The sequence below is a fragment of the Molothrus aeneus genome, chromosome 12 (assembly GCF_037042795.1).
Source record: "Molothrus aeneus isolate 106 chromosome 12, BPBGC_Maene_1.0, whole genome shotgun sequence".
In the NCBI taxonomy this organism is placed as follows: Eukaryota; Metazoa; Chordata; class Aves; order Passeriformes; family Icteridae; genus Molothrus; species Molothrus aeneus.
Window position 1 is genome coordinate 19230590 of NC_089657.1, and position 24522 is coordinate 19255111.

Sequence of the window (24522 nt, forward strand, 5' to 3'; positions counted from 1 at the left end):
TGTCACAGAATTACTCATGGTACACATCATGGCCTTCTCCAGAACATCCCAGCCGCGGGCTGAGTGAAGTGAAACCCAGCTCTGCTCTAAACTGCTGTTCAGCCCACAGGGATTTGAAACTGGAGCTTTTTCACTTGAGAACACAAAGTGCTGAGGTCTCCAGGTTGTCAGGATGTTTTTCAGAGCGTTGATGGAGAGTGCAGTCTAACTGTTCACTTTGCGGTGGGATCAGGGGCAGATGATGGAGGCCACTTCTCCTCATGGAGTGGCCCCAGCTTGTCCTTGCCTTTCAGCAGGTGCTGAACCTCTCCAGGAGCTGCCTCAGAGCAGGGAGGTGGCTGTGCAGGGGCAGCTGTGCCTGTGGGTCCTCCTGCCTTGTGAGGATTTGGTTTCCTGCAGTTATTCCTTGGCCACACAGCAGCCTGGGAGCTCCTGGGATGAACCTGGGCTGTGCCTGTAGCATCCTCCACCCACGAGGCAGAGCAATAACCCTTGATGTCTCTTGTCTAAAGGAATACAAACCAATTTAAAATGTCTCTTGGTTTCTGTATTTTTTAAAGATGAGTCTGGCCATTGCAAGAAAAGGGATCTTAAGAAGGAGTCTGTCCTGGTTTATTTTTTTGTTGGGAAATCTGTTTTAGGAAGACATTTCCCAGTGCTCATGGCCAGGGATTTCACTTTGTGCTGACAGAAAATGTCATCAAATCAGAGAATCTCCTGAGCTGAAGGGACCCCCAAGGATCATCCAGTGCAGCTCCTGGTCCTGCCCAGCCACCCCAACACTCTGGGCAGCCTTGGGAGCTCCTGGAGCTCTGGCAGCCCTGGGAATGTCACCATTCCCTGGGCAGAGCTCATGGTTTGAGCCCTGCACTTGAAACTTGACATTTGGGAGATAACACACAACACCAAGGTACCCTGCCAAGCTGCCATGGATTTTCCCCAGGGATTTGTGGCAATTTGACATCCTGTTGTTTCCCTCCTTTCATTAAGGAGAACATCCCTGACATCCCAGCCAGTGGGACTGGGCATGGCTGGGGTGCAGCAGCACCTCTGTGTTCCCACTGCAGTGAGAATCTCTCCTCTCACATTTAAGAATTTAGAAGCTCCCTTGTCAAGGCCAAGGCAGAACAACGGCAGGGTTGTGCTGGGAGTCCTGAAAGTGGGAGGAGTGCTGGTGCCATTCCTGAGGGAAGGCAAAGTGCCACCATTTCTGGGCACTGGCATTCAGCAGAGCTGGTGGGGAGGGCAGGCACAGCTTCATCACCTGTCAAGAACAGGCGAGATCCAAACTCTGGAGCACCCCTGCTCCAATATCTTTATTTTGCAACAGCACTTCTGGCTGTGGGACAGAGTAGTTTTGATTCAAAGCAGATCAAATCAAAGTTTCTGTTATCTAGAGGTTAAAGGCCACTCACTTGATTGGGTTTAAAGTCCAAATTAAACAGCCAAAGTGACCAAGCTATTTTAGTTCTGAAACATCTCTTCTATTTTTAGGGTAGAATGTTCTTTTTATAAATAGTGGAAAATTAAACACAGACACTGGTTATAAAATAGCCTTTGCACTTGCTGTAACTCACAGACCTCTTCATGGTTGAAATCTGTTTAAATCAAGGATTTCGGTTCACTTGCTGGAACTTACAAACTTTTTTATAGTTGAAATATATCTAAATCAAGGATTTCAGTTCACTTGCTGGAACTTACAAACTTTTTTATAGTTGAAGTATATCTGAATAAAGGATTTTGGTTCAGCTATTTGTCAAAAGAGGACTTGGAAAAATATTTCATATCTCAATCTAAATTCACTCAACTTGCAGGAGATTTTTGCAAATAGAAGTTTCTTATTTGTTTTCTGCTTTCAAGGTTTGCATAAATATATATGGAATTTCAACAGCCATAACTTACATTTCCTTGATCCTTGGGTTCAAGACTGGGATTAAACTTTTTGGCAAACTCAAATGAGCACAGTTTTCAAATATTTCTCATGATTTGGAGTAAAACCACCACTATTTTATGCCAGCTACTTTGGGGTTTTTTTCTTAATATAGAAACCCTTGAGATTTTCAGGCACTTGGGAAGAATGGTGCTGAGAATTTGCAAAAATGAGAATTATTTGTGGAAGACTTCTAATTTTGTTGACATGAATGCTATGGAGAGATGTAGTTAAAGTTTTAATTTTGAGCCTGTGAACGTGGGACACTTGGAGATCAGCTTGGGGCTGAACAGACTGGAGATAAACATCCTAAAATGTCCTTTTCTTGTTGTTGTTTGCAGGGATTACAATGGTTGACACAGAAATGCCGTTTTGGCCCCTGAATTTTGGAATCAGCCCCATGGATCTGTCAGCCATGGATGATCACACACATTCCTTTGACATCAAGCCCTTCACCACCGTCGACTTCTCCAGCATTTCCTCCCCTCACTATGAAGATCTCCCCCTTGCCAGAGCTGACCAGTCAGGCCTGGATTATAAATATGATATCAAGCTCCAGGATTGCCAAAGTAAGCTCTGCCTTGTTTTGAAGTGTTTCCCTCGTGTCAGTGTTTCCTTCATTCCCTGGAACGTGTGCTAGCAGCAAAGGGATTTAGAACTCAGATCTCCTGTGTCAGCAGAGATGTTCTTGAGGGCAGATGGAAAAGGGAAAATGCTCCAGCAGACCTTCAAGAAAAGGGAAAATGCTCCAGCAGACCTTCACCCTGCCAGAGCAGCAGCTGGGGCTTAGGGGAGGTACCATAAAGTGTCCAAAATGACATTTTAGTAGACACATGAACCCCTCTGTTGTCTCCTACTCCTGCACCTCGTGTGCAGCTTTTCCTTTGAACTCAGTGCACACAGTGCAGAACAAACTCCCTGAATGTTGAAAATACCCAGCATGCAGAGCATAATCTGAATTATTAATATGTGCAGCTTTTCAATTCCAAACAGCCTTAGAAAGGGATGGAGTAGAAATCTTGGCTAGACCTGAGGCACAGCGTTGTTCCAGCTCCATCACAGCTCCTGGATTATTTTTTTTTTTATTACCTGCTGTGAAACATGCTGGTCTTCCACAATATACACTGAAAAATTACACCTAACTTCCTTTTAAGAAAGGAAGTGACCTATTCCTAAATAAATTATCACTGCATTCCTGCTCAGCGTAGGATTGGGAGGTGCTGTGCCTGGAACTCTTTTGAGGATGCACTTCTGCTTAGATGTGACCTCATTTTTTTTTTGTAGTCATCTGTACAAGAACTCTTTCAGGGGAAATTGTGGTGTTTAATTTGGGTGGTACAGTGAAGCAGGAGCTGTGTGTCTCTGCACTACTGCTGTAATAAATGAATGGACATTTTTCCACCAGTCATTTATTTTTCTTTTGTTCAACTAGAAATATTCATAACACTTTAATGCCAAGTACTTTTAAGGAGTGCAGCAGAGTTTAGATGGCATAAATTCTCCTCATCTTTACTTAGATAATTTCTTCCCGGTTTATATAGGAATAAATCTTTCTAGTTTGTATAGTATAGCGAATCAGGAAAAATAAAAATATTTGCCTTCTTTAATACTCTGTTACATCATCCCTGATGTAATGTGACTTTCAGATGTCACAGCTCTCTTCTATAACCAGTGATGATTGATTTAAAGACATCACACTTACTTGTTTGAGACCATTCAATATTAGAAATTGCTCTCTTAATTAGAAACTTTCAGAAGAGAAAATTTATCTCTAAACTGCACCCAAAGTTGAACAGTTTTTCCCAGGAGAGAGCTAAATTTCTGGAAATATCTGATATTATTTTATTTTATTACATATATATATATATATATATGAATGATATATTATTGGATATTTATTGAATAATATAATAATATACTATATAGTATATATACTATGTAGTATTATATTATAGTATAATAGTATTATATAATATATAGTATTATATTATATATAGTATTATATTATAATACAATATAATTATATAATAATAATATATGATAATATATAGTATGTTATATAGTAATATTATATTATATAATATAATATATATTATTATATATATTATTATAGTATTATATATAGTATAATATACTATATATATTAATATATAGTATAATATACTATATATAATAATATACTGTATATTATATCATGCTATATTATATAACATATATTATATATTATTATATACAATAATATATTATTATTGAATAATGTATTGTTGAATATACAGCTCTATTAGACACTTGAATATGTTTTAAACTAGATTTGACACTCCAGCCCATCTCCCTGTAGGAGTTTCCAACACCTTGAAGGAATAAGCCAGGTGGAGACTGAGTAAAGCCTGAGTTCTCCATACATTAATTTTTAGTATCCATCTTGAACCCTTGCACACTCCAGAGCTGAGAGCTGGATCTGTAACACCTTTGTCCAGCAGCACCTGCCCCTTCCAGCTTCTGCAGCCACTGCAATGCAGCTCCAGCTCCTTCTGCAGCCCTGGTCTGCTGTGGCTTTGCTGTGGGGCAGACCTGGCCATCCCAGCCCAGCATCCCTGGGATGCCTTGTGCTTATTCCTCACTGCTCCTGGTGCCTCAGGTTTTGGCTTTTGTATTTTTCACATTCTGTGCTGCTTTAGTGTGTGGGTCTGGGCTTCATATGAGGGGATGCTGAGCTCTGTGCACAGAGCAGGGACACAAAACAATTCCTGCTGCAGCTGGCACCAAGGACAAATGATCCAAATCTCAGCCCAAGAGCACAAACACCGTGGGCTGGAGAGAGAAAAACAAGGATGGGACTGCAGGGGCTAAAGCTGGAATGGGACAATGAACTGCAAGATGCAAATGGAGCAGAACTGATCCAAGGGAGAGACCCCGTGCCTGGCTGTGCATTTTGGGACCATTTTGGTTCATCTTGGGTGCAAAGGTGCATCCATGGAGGAGATCCTTTGAATAAATCCCTGCTTTATTCTGTAACTCTGCCCAGCCTCTGTTGTAGATCAGCCTTCCCAAGACATCCCTTCCCCCATGAATTCAGCTGGAGTTTACCACTCACCTCTCCCCTGTGCACAGGTGCCATCAAGCTGGAGCCTCCTTCCCCCCCCTATTTCTCAGAGAAGGTGCAGCTGTACAGCAAAGCTCACGAGGAGGCGTCCAACTCGCTGATGGCCATCGAGTGCCGCGTGTGCGGCGACAAAGCCTCGGGCTTCCACTACGGCGTGCACGCCTGCGAGGGCTGCAAGGTGAGCTCCAAAAAGCACTTGGATTAACATCTGGTACTGTGTTCATCTCAAGAATCACTTGGGAAAATCACACCTTCGTGCTTTTAAAAAAAAAAAAAAAGTTTTAGGTCTTTGCGTCAATTTTTCTGCGTATAATTTATGGGTTAATAAGCAGATGTTTCTTTAAACCTTGCTTTTTTTTTTAAACCTTGCTTTTTTCAAACCCTTGTTTTTTAAAACCTTGCTTGTTTTTTAAAAGCTTCGGGTTTTTCTTGTTGATTGTATTGATCTATTCAATTTTTTTGTGTGTTTTTTCCCCTTCTGTCAATCGTGCAAGTATATTTCATTCCCTTCCTTGGGTGTCATGTGCAGAAAATCTGAATTCTTAGAATGCACCAAATTCATGCCCAACTCCAAAACTTTGAGCAATTAAAATTCAGGCTCTGTTATTCTGATTAATTCGAGGTTTTTTACCCATTTTACACATTTTAGGTGAATACAGAGAAGTCTGAAGGTATTGAGGAATGTGCTTGCTGCTTTAAAACCCCGCTGATTTTTTATGTCAGTGATATTTAGTGTTTATAATATGTAAAGGACAAATGAATGGTGTAAAAATTGCAGTCCTCAAGAATGAGGGAAGAAGTGTCAGAGAATTAAATTATTACTATTTCATTGAATTCAAAGAAAAACATGAGAGTTTAATGTGAAATTCCTATCTTCTCCATTTTCAGTATCTTGAGGAAAATAACTAAAAAGAAAGAACCATTCCAGAGCTTAAATAAAATTCTTAGCAGTGAATTAGGAGCACACATAAAGCAATAAGTACAAAGTACGTTACTTAAATTACAGTTAATTATATAAATAAAAGTTGGCATCATGCTTGTACTGTTATTATTCCCTGTGAGGAAAAAATAATTTTTACAAGGAAAATGGGAGATAACTCTGGATAAACTGTATTAATTAATTATGACTGATCCAAAAAAACATATTTAAACTGTAGAAAGAGAAATAAGAACCATTTTAATTTACCAGAAATGGAACTGCTGTTGGCAGAATTTTTGGTTTGTCATTGTTTTCAACGAATTTTTTACACTGGTAGTGAACTTTATATTTTGAAAATGTCCCATTTGGTTTGTAATCATTTCCCACAAGCAGTGGGACAAACAGAGCTTTGCTTCCTTTGGAGTTGTGCCCTTAAATGCCATCCCTAATGTGCTTTAAACCCCACTGATTCCCTAAAGCTTCTCCAGCTTTTTGGGAATTTTATCCTTCTATTGAATGGGGTTGGAAACACTAGATCAGAGGATGAACAGGAGCAGAGAGGATGGTGACAGGAGCTGTGCCTCCTTTGGAAATCCATCTCTCACGTGTCCTGGGTGGGTGGAGCAGGGCCAGGATGCCCTGGCAGCTCCCTGGTTCCATCCCTTCCCTGTTTCCCTGGTTCCATCCTTTTCCCCGTTTTCCTGGTTCCATCCCTTTCCCTGGTTCCATCCTTTTCCCTGTTTTCCTGGTTCCATCCCTTCCCTGTTTCCCTGGTTCCATCCTTTTCCCTGTTTTCCTGGTTCCTTCCCTTTCCCTGGTTCCATCCCTTTCCCCGGTTCCAGCCCTTTCCCTGTTTTGCTGGTTCCATCCCTTTCCCCGGTTCCATCCTTTTCCCTGTTTTCCTCGTTCCATCCTTTTCCCTGTTTCCTGGTTCCATCCTTTTCCTTGCTTCCCTGGTCCCATCCTTTTCCCTGTTTTCCTCGTTCCATCCTTTTCCCTGTTTCCTGGTTCCATCATTTTCCCTGTTTCCCTGGTCCCATCCTTTTCCCTGTTTCCTGATTCCATCCTTTTCTCTGTTCCCTGTCCCATCCTTTTCCCTTTCCCTGTCCCTGCAGGGTTGTTCCCTGTTCCCTGTCCCATCCTTTTCCCTGTTCCTGTCCCTGCAGGGTTTTTCCCTGTTCCCTGTCCCATCCTTTTCCCTGTTCCTGTCCCTGCAGGGTTTTTTCCCTGTTCCCTGGTCCCATCCTTTTCCCTGTTCCATCCTTTTCCCTGTTTCCCTGTTCCCTGTCCCATCCTTTTCCCTGTTCCTGTCCCTGCAGGGTTTTTCCCTGTTCCCTGTCCCATCCTTTTCCCTGTTCCTGTCCCTGCAGGGTTTTTTCTCTGTTCCCTGTCCCTGCAGGGTTTTTCCCTGTTCCCTGTCCCATCCTTTTCCCTTTCCCCGTCCCTGCAGGGTTTTTCCCTGTTCCCTGTCCCATCCTTTTCCCTGTTCCTGTCCCTGCAGGGTTTTTCCCTGTTCCCTGTCCCATCCCTTTCCTTGTTTCCCTGTCCCTGCAGGGTTTTTTCCCTGTTTCCTGGTTCCAATCTTTCCTTGTTTCCCTGTCCCTGCAGGGTTTTTCCCTGTTCCCTGTACCATCCTTTTCCCTGTTCCTGTCCCTGCAGGGTTTTTCCCTGTTCCCTGTCCCATCCCTTTCCTTGTTTCCCTGTCCCTGCAGGGTTTTTTCCGGAGGACCATCCGGTTGAAGCTGATTTACGACCGCTGTGACCTGAACTGCCGCATCCACAAGAAGAGCAGGAACAAATGTCAGTACTGCAGGTTCCAGAAGTGCCTGGCTGTTGGGATGTCACACAATGGTGAGTGCTGGGGACTCTGAGCCAGCAGTGCTTCACCTGGTAAAGAGCATGGGGCATCAGCACAGCTCCTGAGAGTGCTGCTGGAATGCCCACATCTTCAGTTTAGAGAGAGATTGCCCTGGTTTGGGAGCCTCTCCATGATTTAAAATTGCTTTCACATCAAAATCAGACAGGTGGAGATTTGCTTTTCTTGCTTTAACACATAGTGTAACATGAGTTGGTTTTACTCTCCATCATTCCTGCTCATTAGGAGTTCCTCCTGAATATATCCTTTGTGTAATTGCTATTTTTCAGTTCACTGTTTCATTTTCTGACCAGACCCTTTTTCCTCCTGGAGTTCAAGATGCCTTTCCTGGAAGCCAAAGACTTTATTAGGAAATATGGATTAGAGAATCTGAAGCCTTGTGAATAACAGCAACTTGAATTTGCTGCACAGGTCACTTACCAAGGGCTGTTAGCATCACTGAATTAGCACTTCTCATACTAAAACACAACAAATTGAAATGAAAATATTCATTTTCATGAACTGTACAGTTTTAAAAATCCCCATCCTCCTCCTTTCTAGGGCACCCCTATCTGTGGCTGCCTCCTTTACCTTAAGTAATGGCAGGAAGAATATCACAATCTTGCTCAAGGAGAAAATCCCTCTAAACTTTAAAATTACCAGAGCAATTCATGTGGAAATACTTATGAATGTTTGGGCAGAAGGACATAATGAAGATTCTTTGTTGCCTTGCTTTGGCAAAGCTGAGTAAAAACAGGAATTAAATGTCATAACATAGAGACTTATGTAATTCTAAGGGTAAAGAATTGCAAACATGACTGGGAAAATAATTTCACTGTGTTTTTTTTAGGACTTTCATTATTTTCAATATAAAAAATGAGTGTGCTGTCCCCAAGAGGAAAGCTGGATTGTGGTTTGCAAAGTTAATACATGCACTGAATGTAAATTGGTCTGGGAAATGTTTTCTTAATAGAAAATATGGTTTTCAAATTCCTGGGATGCAACAGTAACACTTAAAAATAAATCTAATTTTGAAATGCTACTGTGGGTATTTTTATAGTAATTTTATAGTAATTTAGGAGGGTTTTATTATTATTATTTTCAGGGTGCATGCCAAATTCTCCCCTGGCCTGGCAGCACAGCTCCCAGTGGTGTCCGTGGGATCCATGGGCAGCTCCGTCAGCAAGGGATGGCCCAGACCATTCTCTGCCTTACAGCATCTAGACCAGCTTTAAAATTCACATTTCATCTGCATTTTTCCCTCTTTAGCCACTGCCCAGGCAGAAGCTGTGGCAACAAAAGCTTCTAGGATTCGGGGAGGCAGGAAAAGGGCAAAGCCATTTGCCCCAGGGCTCCAAGGAACGTTTTCCTTTGCTCCAACCAGGAGTTCTCCCTACAAGGACTCAGTGTTATTTATTCAAACATTGCTTTCTACACTTGCCTTTTTCATTTTGCCCGCTCTGGGTGCGTTGCCTTGCACAAAACGCCCTCGTTCCTTCCTAATTTATAAACTAATTTATCAAAAAAAGCTGAATTTCACCTTTGAGGACCGAGAAGCATAAAGAAATGCAACACTGGATGTGTTCCTACCCAGGTTCCTACCCTCAGCCAACAGAATTTTAATATCTTAAATATTCTTGTAATATCTTAAATATTCTTTACATTTCATGTAGACTGGAGTTGGAACCAGGAGATTTCACCAATGACACTGAGACATATTTTAATGCTGCATCTCCAGATTGGGTAGGGAAATTACCAGAATTTTAAATGCTTTGAGGCAGAATGTGGGTTATTTGTGCCTGAGGGTTCCAGTCTTGTGTGGATGTATTATTGCAAAATGATCAGGACAAAAGGGGGACTGCAAGGAGACACTCAGCAGCTACAGCCACATTTTTTCACGTAGAAATGCTCCATACCACTTGGCTAAAGGTTAAAGAAGACAGTGGTGTTCTCATGCTTGGAATATTGTTTTCCTTTCCTTCTCTAGCCACAGTGCAGCTCTGGGCTTAACCCTGAGTGGTACAGACTGGGTTCTCAAGTGCCACTGAGCAGCTGCTTGGTTCTTTTTGTGTTGAAATGTCATTTATTTTGTTCTCTTCTGCTAAAAGTGCTGCTGGTAGTAGCTCAGCTACTGGAATGGGAAAAAAACACGTGGCAATGTCTTTGTCAGTTTTGGGAGCAGGGGATTGCTCAATCTGGGCACATCTCCACCACCAAAATCAGAGAGGTACCCAGCCTGGCTCTACCTTGTGTTTTCTAATGTAACAAACTGCATTTATGGGCTAGTTGTGGTCTCTTTATGCCCAGAATTACTCCAGACAATCAGAAGAGCAGTGCCCTACAGAAGAGTCTATAAATAACCACATTTTTACATTTAACTTCTCCAAGAGGTAAAATCTGGGCTGAGGATGAATATTGTAGTTCTTCCACAGAAAGGACAGAATGCAGCACAAGGGACTGACTGTGCTCACTGTTGGCTTTCTGCTCCTGACATGTGGGCAATGCTGGAATTCAAGAAAAGGAGGAACTGCCCAAGGAAAGAGAGAAATCCACGCTCCAGCTGCAGGCTCCTGCCCAGACCTGCAGAGTCTGGGATTGCTGGGAGAGAAGCTGGGAGAGAACCCCCCCAGCCAGATTTCCAGAGCTCTCCCAGGCTTTTCCCAGCCTTGCTGATCCCTCCCCAGGCTCTCCTTTCCCAGCCTGACCTTTGGCAGTGGCATCAGCATCAGCTCCTCCTTCTCCTCCCATCTAAAATCCTCCTTTCTCAATTCCTCCCATTGACCTCTCGCTGCCTGAGCTCTCCCTGGTTTTGTCTCAGCCCCCTGAAAATGACAGTGACAAGGATTTTTACAAAAGGAAACTGCTCCCACAAAATTGATTTTGCCCCACATTTTGCCTGCTATGCTAACAAACATTGAGCAGAATCTGCTGCATCTGATATCTCACCAATAAAATATATACCAAAGACATTTAGGATAAATTATTCCATGGAAAAATAAATCCCATGTCTATGAAATTGTAAGATAGGAGCTCTTGATTCACAACCCTCCTTGTTGCTATCAAATTGTTATATTTAAAATATACTTTATAATGAAATATTGTATTTAAAATGCATTTGAGTCCTGATCAGCTTTTCTTTTGATGGAATGGCCAGTGGGATTCCAGATTATGAATCTGCTTTGCAAACCTCAGCTCTCAGGAGCAGGCCCACAACAGAATCATTTCCTGCTGGGTGTTCAGTATAATTTAATATCAAGGACACCCAAGTAATTCTGAAATATCCAGCACATCTCCCTCCCAGACTGAGGTTGCTGAAAGAGGAATTCAGTCATAAAAAGAATCATTTTTTCTACAGACATGAAATAAGACAGCTGATCAATAAATATAATATTGGAAAAATAGAGAGGGGAGATGTGTTCTGGCATAATTATTTATTCTTGGAGAAAAATGTCCTGTTTGCCCATCAACACATTGCAGCAAACTCACAGAAAAGTGGCTGCTTGTTTCCAAAACAAATATCCCCAGTAAAATCATCTCTATATGATCTTAGCAGCACTTTTCCTTTATCCAAGGAACACACTAATCACTGCAAAAATATTCATAATATTTCTATTTCCCCCTAAGGCCAAAATGCAAACTTTGATTTCTTCCTTCCGTTTCTTGTTTGGATGCTCTTTTGTTCTGTTTTGTTTTCATAAAACAAAATAAATTCTGTTTACTGAAATATCATGTGATAAATCAGTCTTGATTTTGATGGCCCATTTGAAACATTCTCCAGTCAGTCCCCACATGGATAAATAGTCTTGCTTAGGAAGTACAGGATGGAAAAGTAGGAGGTGCAGAGGAGATCTGAGCAATTTTGAGCTCATCTGATGAGGTAGAACCATTTTCTGATTTTTCAATACTGCAGATACACAGAGGTGCCACGAACAACTCAGCTTTTTTTAGCTTTTTATTCCCTGCCCAACCTCCTTCCCCATTCCTTCATTCTGATGTTGACAATTTATAGCACTTGCTATGTTAAATTCTGCTGAACTGTTTAGGAATTCCTTCCTGCAAGGCATGTGAGGGTTTTGTTTCTAAACAAATGAAGAACCTCAGATCCATGTGGTGATTTGCCCAGAACAATACAAGGCTCAATGGTGGTTCCCATCCCGAGCCAACAGAACTTTAATATCTTAAATTTTCTTTGCATTTTATGTAGATTGGAGGTAGAACCAGGGGCTTTGCATTTCTAAGCAAGGTATGATAATGGGCCCAGAGATGATTTGTTTGTTTGCATTTCTTTAAAGCTCTCCAGCTGTTTTGACTAAATGCAGAAAATTCTCTTTCCTTGCTTGCCTAACCCCATCTAGCACAAACTTCAGCACCGAAAGGCGACAAGAACTCAAATGTGCTTCTTGAGGTGCAAGTGCAGGTGCAGGAAGGCGGCAGGGAAGCCCCTGAAGTGTGGGTTTTTGTAACTCTTGTGGTGCTCTCAGCCATCAGGTTCGGGCGGATGCCCCAGGCGGAGAAGGAGAAGCTGCTGGCCGAGATCTCCAGCGACATCGAGCAGCTGAACCCCGAGTCCGCCGACCTGCGCGCGCTGGCCAAGCACCTCTACGACTCCTACATCAAGTCCTTCCCTCTGACCAAAGCCAAGGCGAGGGCCATCCTGACAGGAAAGACGACAGACAAATCAGTCAGTTCCCTCTTCTTTCTGTTGCTTCCTTTTTTTCCGAGTAAATGATTCGCCGAGCTGACAATGCAGCTCTTAAAAAAACCCAAAATACAAAACACCGAGCCTAAAAAAAAAACCACCAAAAAACCCCACTTTGCTGTTGGCAGTTACACATTTCAAGCTGTCTCTGAAACACAGGAAATGTTTTTAGATAGGATAAGTAAACATTATTTGAAAAAACTCCAAGTTCACCTAATAAAATACTTGAAACCAGGACAAGAATTTGAAGGTCACCTTAACCTTTTTGTATTCCCTGATCCTCTCTTCCCGTTTTCCCTCTCCTTGCCCAGAGGTTATCTCCCACACTATCTGTTGAAGGTGGCTCTCCAGCTGTCAGGAATTGCTGCTCCCTGAGGAATATCCCTTTTCCTAAGTGGCAAATGATTCCAGCCCCAGCACATTCTTATGTGATGCTCGTTCTTATGAAGCTCTGATGAATTCCTGCTTTTCTCTGGGTTATCTCAGGTCACATCAGTGCCCTGTGTTGGTGCAGTTGGAATTTTAGGAGAATGGACAGGAAAATCTTGAAAAAGCAAGGAATAGTGAGAAGTGGGTTTGTGGGTTGTCTTGGAAACTTCATTTGCCATCCATAATAATCTTCTGTATCAGTGAGAGGAGGATAAATAATATCTGATCATGTTGGTAACAGTATTTTAATACCTAAAGAACAAAATAGTTTTCCACAACTTATAGCTCTTAGCTTGATGTGTTTTCTAGAATCATTGGCAGAAATTTTATTGTCAGGAGCACAACAGAGAGTGTATTTTATTTTCCTTAATAATTTCAAAGACTGCAAAGAACTCAGAGGTACTTCAGGCTCCAAAAAGGTATTTCTTCCTTTCCTTAAAGGCAGTTAAAATAATAATTTTAATGTTGTCCAGAAATTGGTTGACCCCTCACATAAAAGATGTGGCGGGCACTAACAATGTGAGTAACTTTTCAGCATCAAGTTTGAATTAGCTAAGTTTATTTATTCTGCAGAAAGTGCTGTGCAACCTGCTCGTGCCTGAAAGTTCCACCACTGCACTCCTCACCCAGTAAATGTATAATTGCATCAATTAATTCTCCTTTTTTCCTTGGGAGTTTCTAAACTTTGGCACATTAGAAACATCAATAAGGCAGTAGACAGATTCCAGCTTCTCAGTGCTGCCAACTTTCAAGTCTTTCTTGAAGATACCACTGAAAGAGTGACACTCAGGATTTAATGGTTCAACTTTCATGTTTTTATCAATGGATTTGATGCTCTGGAGCATCAAACTGTTCACTGTGGGCATAGTTTAAATTCATGTTATTTTTTAGTTGCTGTATGATCTGAAGTAATTTTTGATGTCTGGATATGCAAGTGAGTGTATCAAGACCAGAATGAGTTATTCATCATCTCCTGGAGTATACAGAGCTCATTTGACATAAGAGTCTACTCTCAAGTTCATCTGAATCCTTATATTTAAAAAAATCTTTGGCTATTTTGAACTCCTTCTTGATTTTCATCTATCATGGATGAGTGGTGTAATATCAGCTTTCTAAAGCACGTGGGCATGGACTAATAATGACTTTTTCTTGTACTTGGTGCTCCCACTAGAAAGAACAGGAAGAAATTGCCCACTAGAACCAAAATATGCATTTTGAAAGCATCTGCTGCAGTCCTGTTACTCCACTATTCCATGTGTGTGCATATCCATATGTACAGATATGTATTTAATGGCTTTGCTGCTGCCAAAAAATGTCATTACCTGAAACATTCCTGCTCTCCTGGCTTTTCTCAGTGCAGTGTGTTTGTTGTTTCAGTTTCACACTGAAAATCCTCAGTGCAAGTGGGAAAATAATTTAATCCCTCCTGCAATGTCATGGGCTGGAGCTGTAAACATAAAACCATGAGAATCAGCATCCCTATTAGAATCTGCAATCATAAATGACCTTCCATTTTAAAAAATTATTTCTTTAGTCTGATTGTTGGAGTATAATCCCTTGTAATTGAATTAATTAATCAATTTTGTTAACAAACCTATTCCTATCAGGGAGATTTGTTCAGTGCAGCAATGAACTATTAGTCATTAATCTTCTTGAGGAAAAGATTCTTCAAATGAATTTGAGAAATCCTCACATAACCACTTCTTTAAACCCAGGAACTTCTTTTGCATATTCTAGAAGAGATTGTTTCCAGATCCTAATGCAAGTATTCTGGCACCACTTTTGCTAAGCTGCTTTCAAAATTGATTTGTTCCAGTTGAGTTTATTTCACAGTCAGCCTCATTTTTGTGTTCTGAATTGTGGTTTGTAGCATGGTATTTGTTTTTGCTTTCCCAAAGACAAGTTGAGTGGGTTTAAACATATCCTAATGTTGTTATTTTTACAGGAGTTGACAGCAAAAGGTCTCATTTATCAGTTAATCAATACCATAAAGTTGATATTACTTGCAGTGTTTCCTAGGATAGAACGTGAAAGGAACATGAAAGTAAATAAAGGAATCAAAATGAGAATATTCTCTGTCTTTCTGCCAAAAAAAAAAAAAAAGAAGGTTCCTTTCCACTCATTAGATTGTCTTTTATAGAAGCTGTTATAATTCAGGTAAAAGTAGTATCATTTAAACCTTTTGTTCAACATTCCAAACTTTGAATTCTGGAATTCCAGAAAATTCTATAAAACAAAAAGCAAACAAACAAAGGAAAAGGCAAAACTCTGAGTACTTCAAAATAGTGCTCCTTCCCCCCCTTTACTTGGCCTTTCTGTAAATCATTTGAACATTGTGAGGAGATTTGTTTTTATAGGTTTAGGACAATTTAACTATTTGGGGAGCCCTTGACAGATTCCTCAGGACAATTTAACTCTTTGGGGAACCCTTGATGGGTTCCTCAGGATGATTAGACTATTTGAGGAACCCTTGATGGGTTCCTCAGGACAATTTAACTCTTTGGGAACCCTTGTTATGTTTCTCAGGACAATTTAACTATTTAGAAACCCTTGATGGGTTCCTCAGACAATTTAACTATTTGGAAACTCTTGACAGGTTTTTCAGGACAATTTAACAATTTGGAGAACCCTTGACAGGTTCCTCAGGCCAATTTAATTCTTTGGGGAGCCCTTGATAGGTTCCTCAGGACAATTTAACTCTTTGGGCAAACCTTTAGGTTCCTCCATACAATTGAACTATTTGGGGAACACTTGATGGGCTCCTCAGGACAATTTGGGGAGCCCTTGATAGGTTTTTCAGGACAATTTAACTATTTGGGAAACCCCTGATGGGTTCCTCAAGACAATTTAACTGTTTAGGGAACCCTTTAGGTTTCTCAGGACAATTTAACTATTTGGGGAGCTCTTTAGGTTCCTCAGGAAAATTTAACTATTTGGAAAACCCTTGATTGGTTTTTCAGGACAATTTAAATCTTTGGGGAGCCCTTGATAGGTTTTTCAGGACAATTTGGGGAACCTTTTAGGTTTCTCAGGACAATTTAACTCTTTGGGAAACCCTTGACAGGTTTCTCAAGACAATTTAACTATTTGGGGAACCCTTGATAGGTTCCTCAGGACTATTTAACTATTTGGGGAACCTTTTAGGTTCCTCAGGACAATTTGGGGAACCTTTAGGTTTCTCAGGACAATTTAACTCTTTGGGAAACCCTTGACAGGTTCCTCAAGACAATTTAACTCTTTGGGGAACCCTTGATAGGTTCCTCAGGACTATTTAACTATTTGGGCAAACCTTTAGGTTCCTCCATACAATTGAACTCTTTGGGGAACCTTGATGGGTTCCTCAGGACAATTTACCTATTTGGGGAACCTTTTAGGTTCCTCAGGACAATTTGGGGAACCCTTGATGGGTTTCTCAGGACAATTTACCTCTTTGGGGAACCCTTGACAGGTTCCTCAGGACAATTTAACTATTTTGGGAGCCCTTTAGGTTCCTCAGGACAATTTAGCTATTTGGGGAGCCCTTGACAGGTTCCTCAGGATAATTAAACTGTTTGGGAACCCTTGATGGGTTCCTCAGAGATGTCTGAGGGGTTGCTGCTGAGTTCTCTGGGGGTTCCTCAGGAGTCCGGCGCTCTCGGGGAGGACATTTGGGAGTAACAGGAATTTCCCTTTGTTTCAGCCCTTCGTTATTTATGACATGAACTCTTTGATGATGGGGGAAGACCAGATCAAGTGCAAGCACGTGTCCCCCCTGCAGGAGGAGAACAAGGAGGTGGCCATCCGCATCTTCCAGCGCTGCCAGTTCCGCTCCGTGGAGGCCGTGCAGGAGATCACCGAGTTCGCCAAGAACATCCCGGGCTTTGTCAACCTCGACCTCAACGACCAAGTGACTCTGCTCAAATATGGGGTCCACGAGATCATCTACACCCTGCTGGCCTCCCTGATGAATAAAGATGGGGTTCTCATATCCGATGGACAAGGGTTCATGACGCGGGAGTTCCTGAAGAGCCTGAGGAAACCTTTTTGTGACTTTATGGAGCCCAAGTTTGAGTTTGCTGTGAAGTTCAATGCACTGGAATTAGATGACAGTGACCTGGCAATATTTATAGCTGTCATTATCTTAAGTGGAGGTAAGTGCTCTCTTATTTATGTGGGATTTTAGAGGTTTTATATGGGATTTTATGGAATTGAAACCTTTAACTCCTGCCCAAACAGCAAAGTGCTCAGCACTTCAGGCTGGGAGTGAGTGCATTTACACAGAGCTTTTTTAGTCATTTTCAAATCTCTTTTTGTTGTTCACCTTTCATTCAGTTCCAGACAGAAACTGAAAATGGAAATGCCCTGATATTAGTGATGGACCTGGAAATGCCTGCTGAGTCATCAGTTCATTTAGGCACAAAACAAAATCAGGGCTATCTTTTGGAAAACAGGAAGGGTGGTATTTCACTGCCAGGAGCTAAAATTCTGCAGGAGATTTGGTTTTTAAACTCTTAATTAGATTGTGTGGCTTGTTAATTGACCACAAACAGCTTTGACTCCAGAACAATTCCAAAGCATAGGTGGTATTGGGCTTACAGGGTTATGGTGCTTTTCATTGTTCTTCCATTTGTGCAAGGTTTTGTTTGCCTTTAAAAGGAGGGAGAAATGCATTTTTCAGGAGAATTATGGTCCCCTAAAAAAAAAAACAACCCAGGCATTGTGTGCTTGTTCAGCTTTCCTCAGCTGGATATTTTTATACATCACACTTTGAGCAAAGCATGAACCTGAAATCCCAGGTATCAAAGTGCCCACATTCAACTGAAAAATCACTGAATTTCAGCTTTTCTGCAGCCATCCAGTGGGTTCTGTGCTCCTGAGGTGATGTCACTGCTCTGGTTTGGGAATTAGTGCTGCCTACCAGGATTTATTTCCCTTAGACACCTTCAGATTTATTCCAGACACATCGAAGCTCTGTTCCTTTGGCCAACACTCCCAAGGCAGTGATGTTGCACAAATAAAATCTTGCCCTACTGATTTGTGTGTATTTTGGCCCAAGGTGGAGCTGCACACATCCATGGCAGGAATGTGCTGAACGCTCTGGATTCAGTAATTTTGTTATTAAATTACATTTCAGCAATCAGACACAACCTCGTGCTGTTGTTCTAAAAGCAGCCCTGCTGCTGGGAGGGCACTCTGAGGTATATCTGCATTTAAATTCACCTCCAGTTCCTCCTGGCACTGGGTTTCATTCAGGAAAAAGAAGGGGTCACAGCAGAATTTGTCCCGCTGATTCCGCTCCCAACAAGAATTCCTCCCAGAGATTTCCTTGTGCAAACCTTGGGCACTGTGATCCCCCAGGGCTCTGCATTCATTCAGGAAGGAAAACACCTTGCTGGGGTGTTTTTGGTTGGTTTTGATGGGAGAGGAGAAATGATGCAAGCCTCTCAGGGCACTGCTCAGAACGTGCCAACATTTTGTGGGTTTGGTATAATGAAATGTGACAGATGAGCAAAGGCCTCTCAAAATTCACTCCTCACTGCAAAAAGGGAACTTGTGTTCAGCAGAGCCCTGTCCTCAGCAGGGTTTGGTTTCCACCAGAGGAAATAGGAATGATGTAACCAGTCTCAGGTTTTAGATTGCAGGAGGACAGTGATTCACATACAAGAATTAACTGGGTTGAACCAGATTTATCAGCATGTCTCTTTTTTTTTCCAGGAGAATTTGTAAACAGAGACTTGTAAAGAACTAATGAATTTGAATCAAGTAACTGTAGCAAAACTCTGAAACAAATATGTAGAGACATATCAATCCATTTAAATATAAATCAGTCCTTTCTAGGAAGATCCTTTAATTCCAACAAAGACCTCTCTATCTTTTTGCAGAACTTTTTTTTTTCCAAAAAAGCGACAACTGCTTGAAAAAAAAAGTTTATGTTTTGAAGACAATTAAGCTTTGTATGATATCTATTGAACTGGGTGTTAAAATGTCTTGTGTGATATAAAACTGGGTCCTGTTTCTCAGCTGTCTCAGATGTTTCTGTAAGAGCTACACCCTTGCAAAATTGTATTTATGTAAGAACTATTTGAATACAGCAGGGTGATTTCACTGAGAACAGGATTTCAAAAGCAGAGTACCTCGAGGACTTGACTTGCTGCAGGAACCCTGCAATGCTTAAATCCCCTCACGAAATCCTGTGTACAAACATCTCTAACACAAAACCACTTTGTGAAACCCAAAAAGATCCCAGCCAGGGGCTCTGAATGTCAGTGAATCTGTGATTACCTGGTGAAATTGTGCTAATTCTGCTGGCTCCAGGGGGACTGGCTCTTGTGCAGCTCTAACAGAAGGGGAGAAAGGAAAGGGAAAGATAATTCCAGCTGGAACATCACACATGGAAAGCTTTTCCTTGGGAAGTGTTTGGAGTTTGCCACAAATCCTATAAAACTCTTTAGCCTTTTGATAACCAAACAGCTGCTTGTGCATGTTATCTCAAAAGGCAAAAAGCCCAAATCACAGCAATAAGGAGCTGACAAATTAACTGTAATAGCAACAGATGGGAAATACTCCCACAGTGGATTTGACTGTTCCTGAGCCGCTCAGTGCAGCCTCTGTGTGTCTCAGCTACTCCAAAGGTTTCTCTGAACTCATTTCTGCAGAGCTGCTCTTACTGTTGGTGCTGTAAAACAAAGTCAATGCAAGCAAAGTCCTGTATTCCGAATTTAACAAAGTCTTGTATTCCGAATTTAACAAAGTCTTGCATTCTGAATTTAATGCTGGTCAGACAGAGACTGTGTGTGAGCATGGGATTTCACCTGGTCTGTACAACAGAAATGCTTTTGGCCATCAGCAGCAGCACCAAACCCTCCTTACAGCATCCTTCCAGCTGTAGTGACTTTAAAAGACACACTTTGGTTAAATGAGATTTGGAAAGATTCTTTTGGGAGATTTTCTTCTTCTCACCTTCAGTCAGTAGTGAGTGCTCTGCTATACATGGAAAATAACTGAAGCATCTTTAAAAAATCACAAATCCACCCGAGCAGAAAATGAACTCTGCCACGAGAAGGTTTAGGGAGAACGAGCTGGATGGCTCAGTTTGGGCAGGAAAGATAATACTGCAAACCTTATTGGAATAATTCACATTTGTGAGCTGGGCAAACTCACTCAAGCAGGCTGTTGCCAAACAAAGAAAAAGCTCAAAAGGGAATTTTGCAGCATGGATGGACTCGAATTTTTGTGTATTATCTTCTGCAGTGTTTGGATAGAGCAGGAATGTTTGGATACAGCAGTGTTTGGATACAGGAATTTTGGGATGTAGGAATGTTTGGATACAGGAATTTTGGGATGTAGGAATGTTTGGATACAGGAATGTTTGGATACAGCAGTGTTTGGATACAGGTATTTTAGGATACAGGAATGTTTGGATACAGCAGTGTTTGGATACAGGTATTTTAGGATACAGGAATGCTTGGATATAGCAGTGTTTGGGTACAGGAATGTTGGGATGCAGGAATATTTGGATCCAGCAGTGTTTGGAGCAGAGTATCCCTGTAAACACCCACACCCTGCCAGTCCATGTGCAGTCAAACTGCTTTTTAAACCTAGAGATGTTTCTAAAGTCACTTTTTCTGTTTTCTGTGTGGTTTTTCCCTTAAATTTTAAACCACAAGTCCATGCTCCTGGTGCAAACACTGTATTCAATAATTTCGCTGCATTCTCAGCTCAGCAAAATTTGAAGTTTTATCCCTGGCTATTACCAAGAAGTAGTTCCTATTTCAGTGCCACACAAATCCTGCACTCTGGTTCAATGCCTGCAGGGATGATCTGCAGTTCTTGCTCTGATTACAAAGCATTTCTTTGTTCTGACAAACTCCTGGTGACTCCAACACATGTGACAGTCTCAGAAGACAAACCTCAAAGTGCTGAGTCACATCTGCCTCAGCAAAAGAAAAGAGGAGCACATGTGTTCACTCAGCCAGATCTTTGCCTGTTTGTTCATTGACATTTTAAAATGGGCATTTAAAAGCAAAATGCATTTATTCAAAGATAATAAAATGTAAAGACATGCAGGTGGCCATGTCATATGTGAGGACCACATAGAAAAGATTGTAATTATTGCTAGGGACATGAATGAAGCATCCAAATATGTAAGTAAACAAACAAACATTTTCCCCTGAGACAGTGTAGAATATCAATTTACACAAAGTGGTACTGCTTGCTCTCAGAACTTTGGGGGTATTGGCCTTTCCCAGTCACTGTGAACATTTTTTAAAGCAGTTTTCAAACCAATTGAAGCAGCTGTATGACAATGAAAACATAAAGAAAATGTGAGTAAAGAAACATAATAAATAGCAGGGAACTGTGGTGCTCTTTTTCCTGCAAGGCACATCCCTCTGCAGCTCCTCACTACACAAAATTCACCTTTTGGTACAAAACCAAATAGCTCTGGAGCAGATCTATATTTAAGAGCATTTTAACAGCTTGAAATATACCATAATAGCTGGATGTTTAAGCTTTTGCCTCCTATTTCCTATTTTTCCTGATTTAGATAAGTTTCTTGGAACAGAAGTAGCATTTCCCCCTGTAAGAGGTTTTTACTGAGAAAGTAAAGCAAACTGTCAACACCCAAAAAACACTGCCCATATCCTGAAGTTCTCATTCATGAAAAATCTCTCTTGCCTTCAATGGGAATTTTCCTTCCTCTTGAATTGGCTTGTACAAAAATAACATCTGATGATCTCCTAGGCTTTTGTCAGAGTCATCTTTTCTGCCTCTGGTCCCACTGGGTCATTAAAAAATCATCAGATTGGGGTTTTTCATGGGGTTTTTCAGGATTTTAGCCACTGCAGTCCCAGGCACCCAAACTCAGGGGGCTCCTGATAAATCCCAGATCCAGTGGAGTTTCCTCCTGGACTCTGAAGCCCAACATTTGAATGGGGATTGGCTCCTGAAAAGCTCACACCCCAAAAGCTTCCCACCCCAAAGGAGCAGGGGCAGAGGGAGCTGGGTCTCAGGGGAAGCCGAGGCCACGTCTTTGTGCTCTCTGATTTCTTGTGTCCCTGCACACTGAGTCAGGCCCAGCTGGCTCAGAGTTCAGCTGCAGCACACAAGGGGAATTTAAAGCTATCACAACCCCAAATTGTTACCAGCTTTGAAAGGCTGAAATTTGGCAATTTTCAGAAAGATGTCAACTCGATTCTGCAGCCCATGCAATGCATTCAGGTAATCGAAAAATAAATATCTAATATTTATCAAAAATTCTTTAGGTATCCTTAAAAAACCGCTCAAAAATTCTTAAAAGGAACCTTTTTTATATTTACTCCAGACTTTCTGAACCAGATTTTATGGGGTTATCAGTTGGATGGGGTAAATAAATGATGTCTGCAAGATGAGCACGCTGACAAACAAATATCCAGGTTCACACTCAAAATTCCTTTTATTCCTATCTTTGAAATACTCTGCCTAAACCTCAACTCCTGGAGAGCTGAGTATCCTTTCCTGATCAGTGACCTTGGTTTTCATGGCTCCCTCATTGGTTTTCCTGCCAGCTTTGCCTTTTAGTTTACACTGCAGTTTTCCCCATGAGGTAAAGCCGGGTATTTATAAAGAGCTTTGTTTTCTCCCAGCCTTTCTGCCAGCACAACTCGAGCTGAGCTAGGAGAACTCTCTGCTCAGAAAGGTTACCAAGATCACAGGAAATAACAGCTTCTTTTTTATGGTTTTAATGGAGATCAGCCTCTCCTCCTTGCTGAAGTGGAATTATTGCCTCAGGCAAGTGATTTAAGGCTTGCAGTAGGCACTACTTTTTATTGATCAAACTGTGAAAATCATTTCAAGCTACACAGCAAATTTTATTTAAATTATTGACTCTTTTCATGATTTATTATGATAGTTGGGATGTGTTACCCAGTATTAAGTACTTTGGCAGTAACAAATTCATTGTCATATATGAGAATTTAACAAAGTTAAGCATCTTGCATTGCTTAGACGTTCAACATTTCATTACCTTTCAGTGCTGGAGAATCAAATAATCTGCAGAAGTTGAGTTTATGCCTTTTTTTTCTTTTTTTTTTTTCTTTTTTTCCTCTTTTTTTTTGTTTTTTTGGTTTTTTGTTTTTAAATTTTGATGGGTTCACATCCACTTTGGCAGGAAACATTTTTAGCGACAGCAGCTACATGCAAACCCGTCAGTACATATTAATTTTCCAGAAGTGAATTACCTGATACAGATTGTTTATCCCCCAACAATCTCACTCTTTTTTTTCCCACACACACTCCCAGTTTATTGTGGAAAATCCACTCATTTAATCCATGGCAGTAGATTAAACCTAGAGAAGTGTCAGTGGATAAACCTAGTTCTGGAGTATAAAACTAATTCTAAAACCCCTCTGAGCAAATCCCAGTGAAATCTTACAAACTACCCAATGGTCAGACAGCTCTCAGGAAATGCCATCTGTAAAGGCTTCATTTGCTAAGAAATGTGTAAGAAATTAATGCATGGCACTGATGCTGTGATGCTGATAAACTCCCAACCCTTTTTTTTCCCCAGACCACCTAGGGGGAATATTTCCAATTCTAAAATTGGAATCTAAATCTAAATTCTAAAACTCCTTTGAGCAGATCCCAGGGAAAGTACCCTTTGTAAGCAGATCCTTTACAAAGTACCTTTGTAAGCTAAGAATCACATAAGAAATTAATGCAGAAAATCAATGTTTGGTGCTGATAAACTCCCAACCCTTTTTTTCCCCAGACCACCTAGGGGAAATGTTTCCAATTCTAAATTGGAATCTAAATCTAAATTGAAATCCTAAAACTCCTTTGAGCAGATCCCAGTGAAACCTTACAAAGTGCCTGATGCCAGACAGCTCCCAGGCAATGCCATCTGCATTTGCTAAGAATCACATAAGAAATGAACGCAGAAAATCGATGTTATGGTGCTGATAAACTCCCAACCCTTTTTTCCCCAGACCACCTAGGGAAAATGCTTCCAAGACTAATCCTAAAACTCCTTTGAGCAGATCCCAGGGAAACCTTACAAAGTGCCTGATGCCAGACGGCTCCCAGGCAATGCCATCTGCATTTGCTGATGAACACATAAGAAATGAAGGCAGAAAATCGATGTTATGGTGCTGATAAACTCCCAATCTTTTTTCCCCCAGACCGCCCGGGGTTGCTAAACGTGAAGCCCATTGAAGACATTCAGGACAACCTTTTGCAAGCCCTGGAGCTGCAGCTGAAGCTGAACCACCCCGAGTCCTCTCAGCTGTTTGCAAAGCTGCTGCAGAAAATGACGGACCTGAGGCAGATCGTCACGGAGCACGTGCAGCTCCTGCAGGTCATCAAGAAAACCGAGACGGACATGAGCCTCCATCCTCTGCTCCAGGAGATCTACAAGGACCTGTATTAATGAGCAGAGCAGCTGTTAATCCCCTGACATGATGTATGTTCTTCAGATTGCACTATTTCTATGAGGGAAAAACTTGGCGTACCTAAGAGATTACTGTGAAACAGCATTTAAAAAGAGAGAGCTTAGTATAGTAGATCTATTTTATGCATATTGTTTATAAAGACACATTTACAATTTACTTTTAATATTAAAAGTATCTATATC

General features: G+C 41.3%; 1 protein-coding gene across 1 annotated transcript; it reads left to right on the forward strand.

Moving 5' to 3' along the window:
- The first annotated feature begins 2267 nt into the window (after positions 1 to 2267).
- PPARG (peroxisome proliferator activated receptor gamma) lies at positions 2268 to 24522 on the forward strand. Its single transcript, XM_066558011.1, has 6 exons — positions 2268 to 2499; positions 5042 to 5211; positions 7665 to 7803; positions 12289 to 12488; positions 16615 to 17065; positions 24071 to 24522. Exons 1-6 carry the CDS (start codon positions 2280 to 2282, stop codon positions 24316 to 24318), a joined length of 1428 nt encoding a protein of 475 aa, XP_066414108.1. The 5' UTR covers positions 2268 to 2279; the 3' UTR covers positions 24319 to 24522.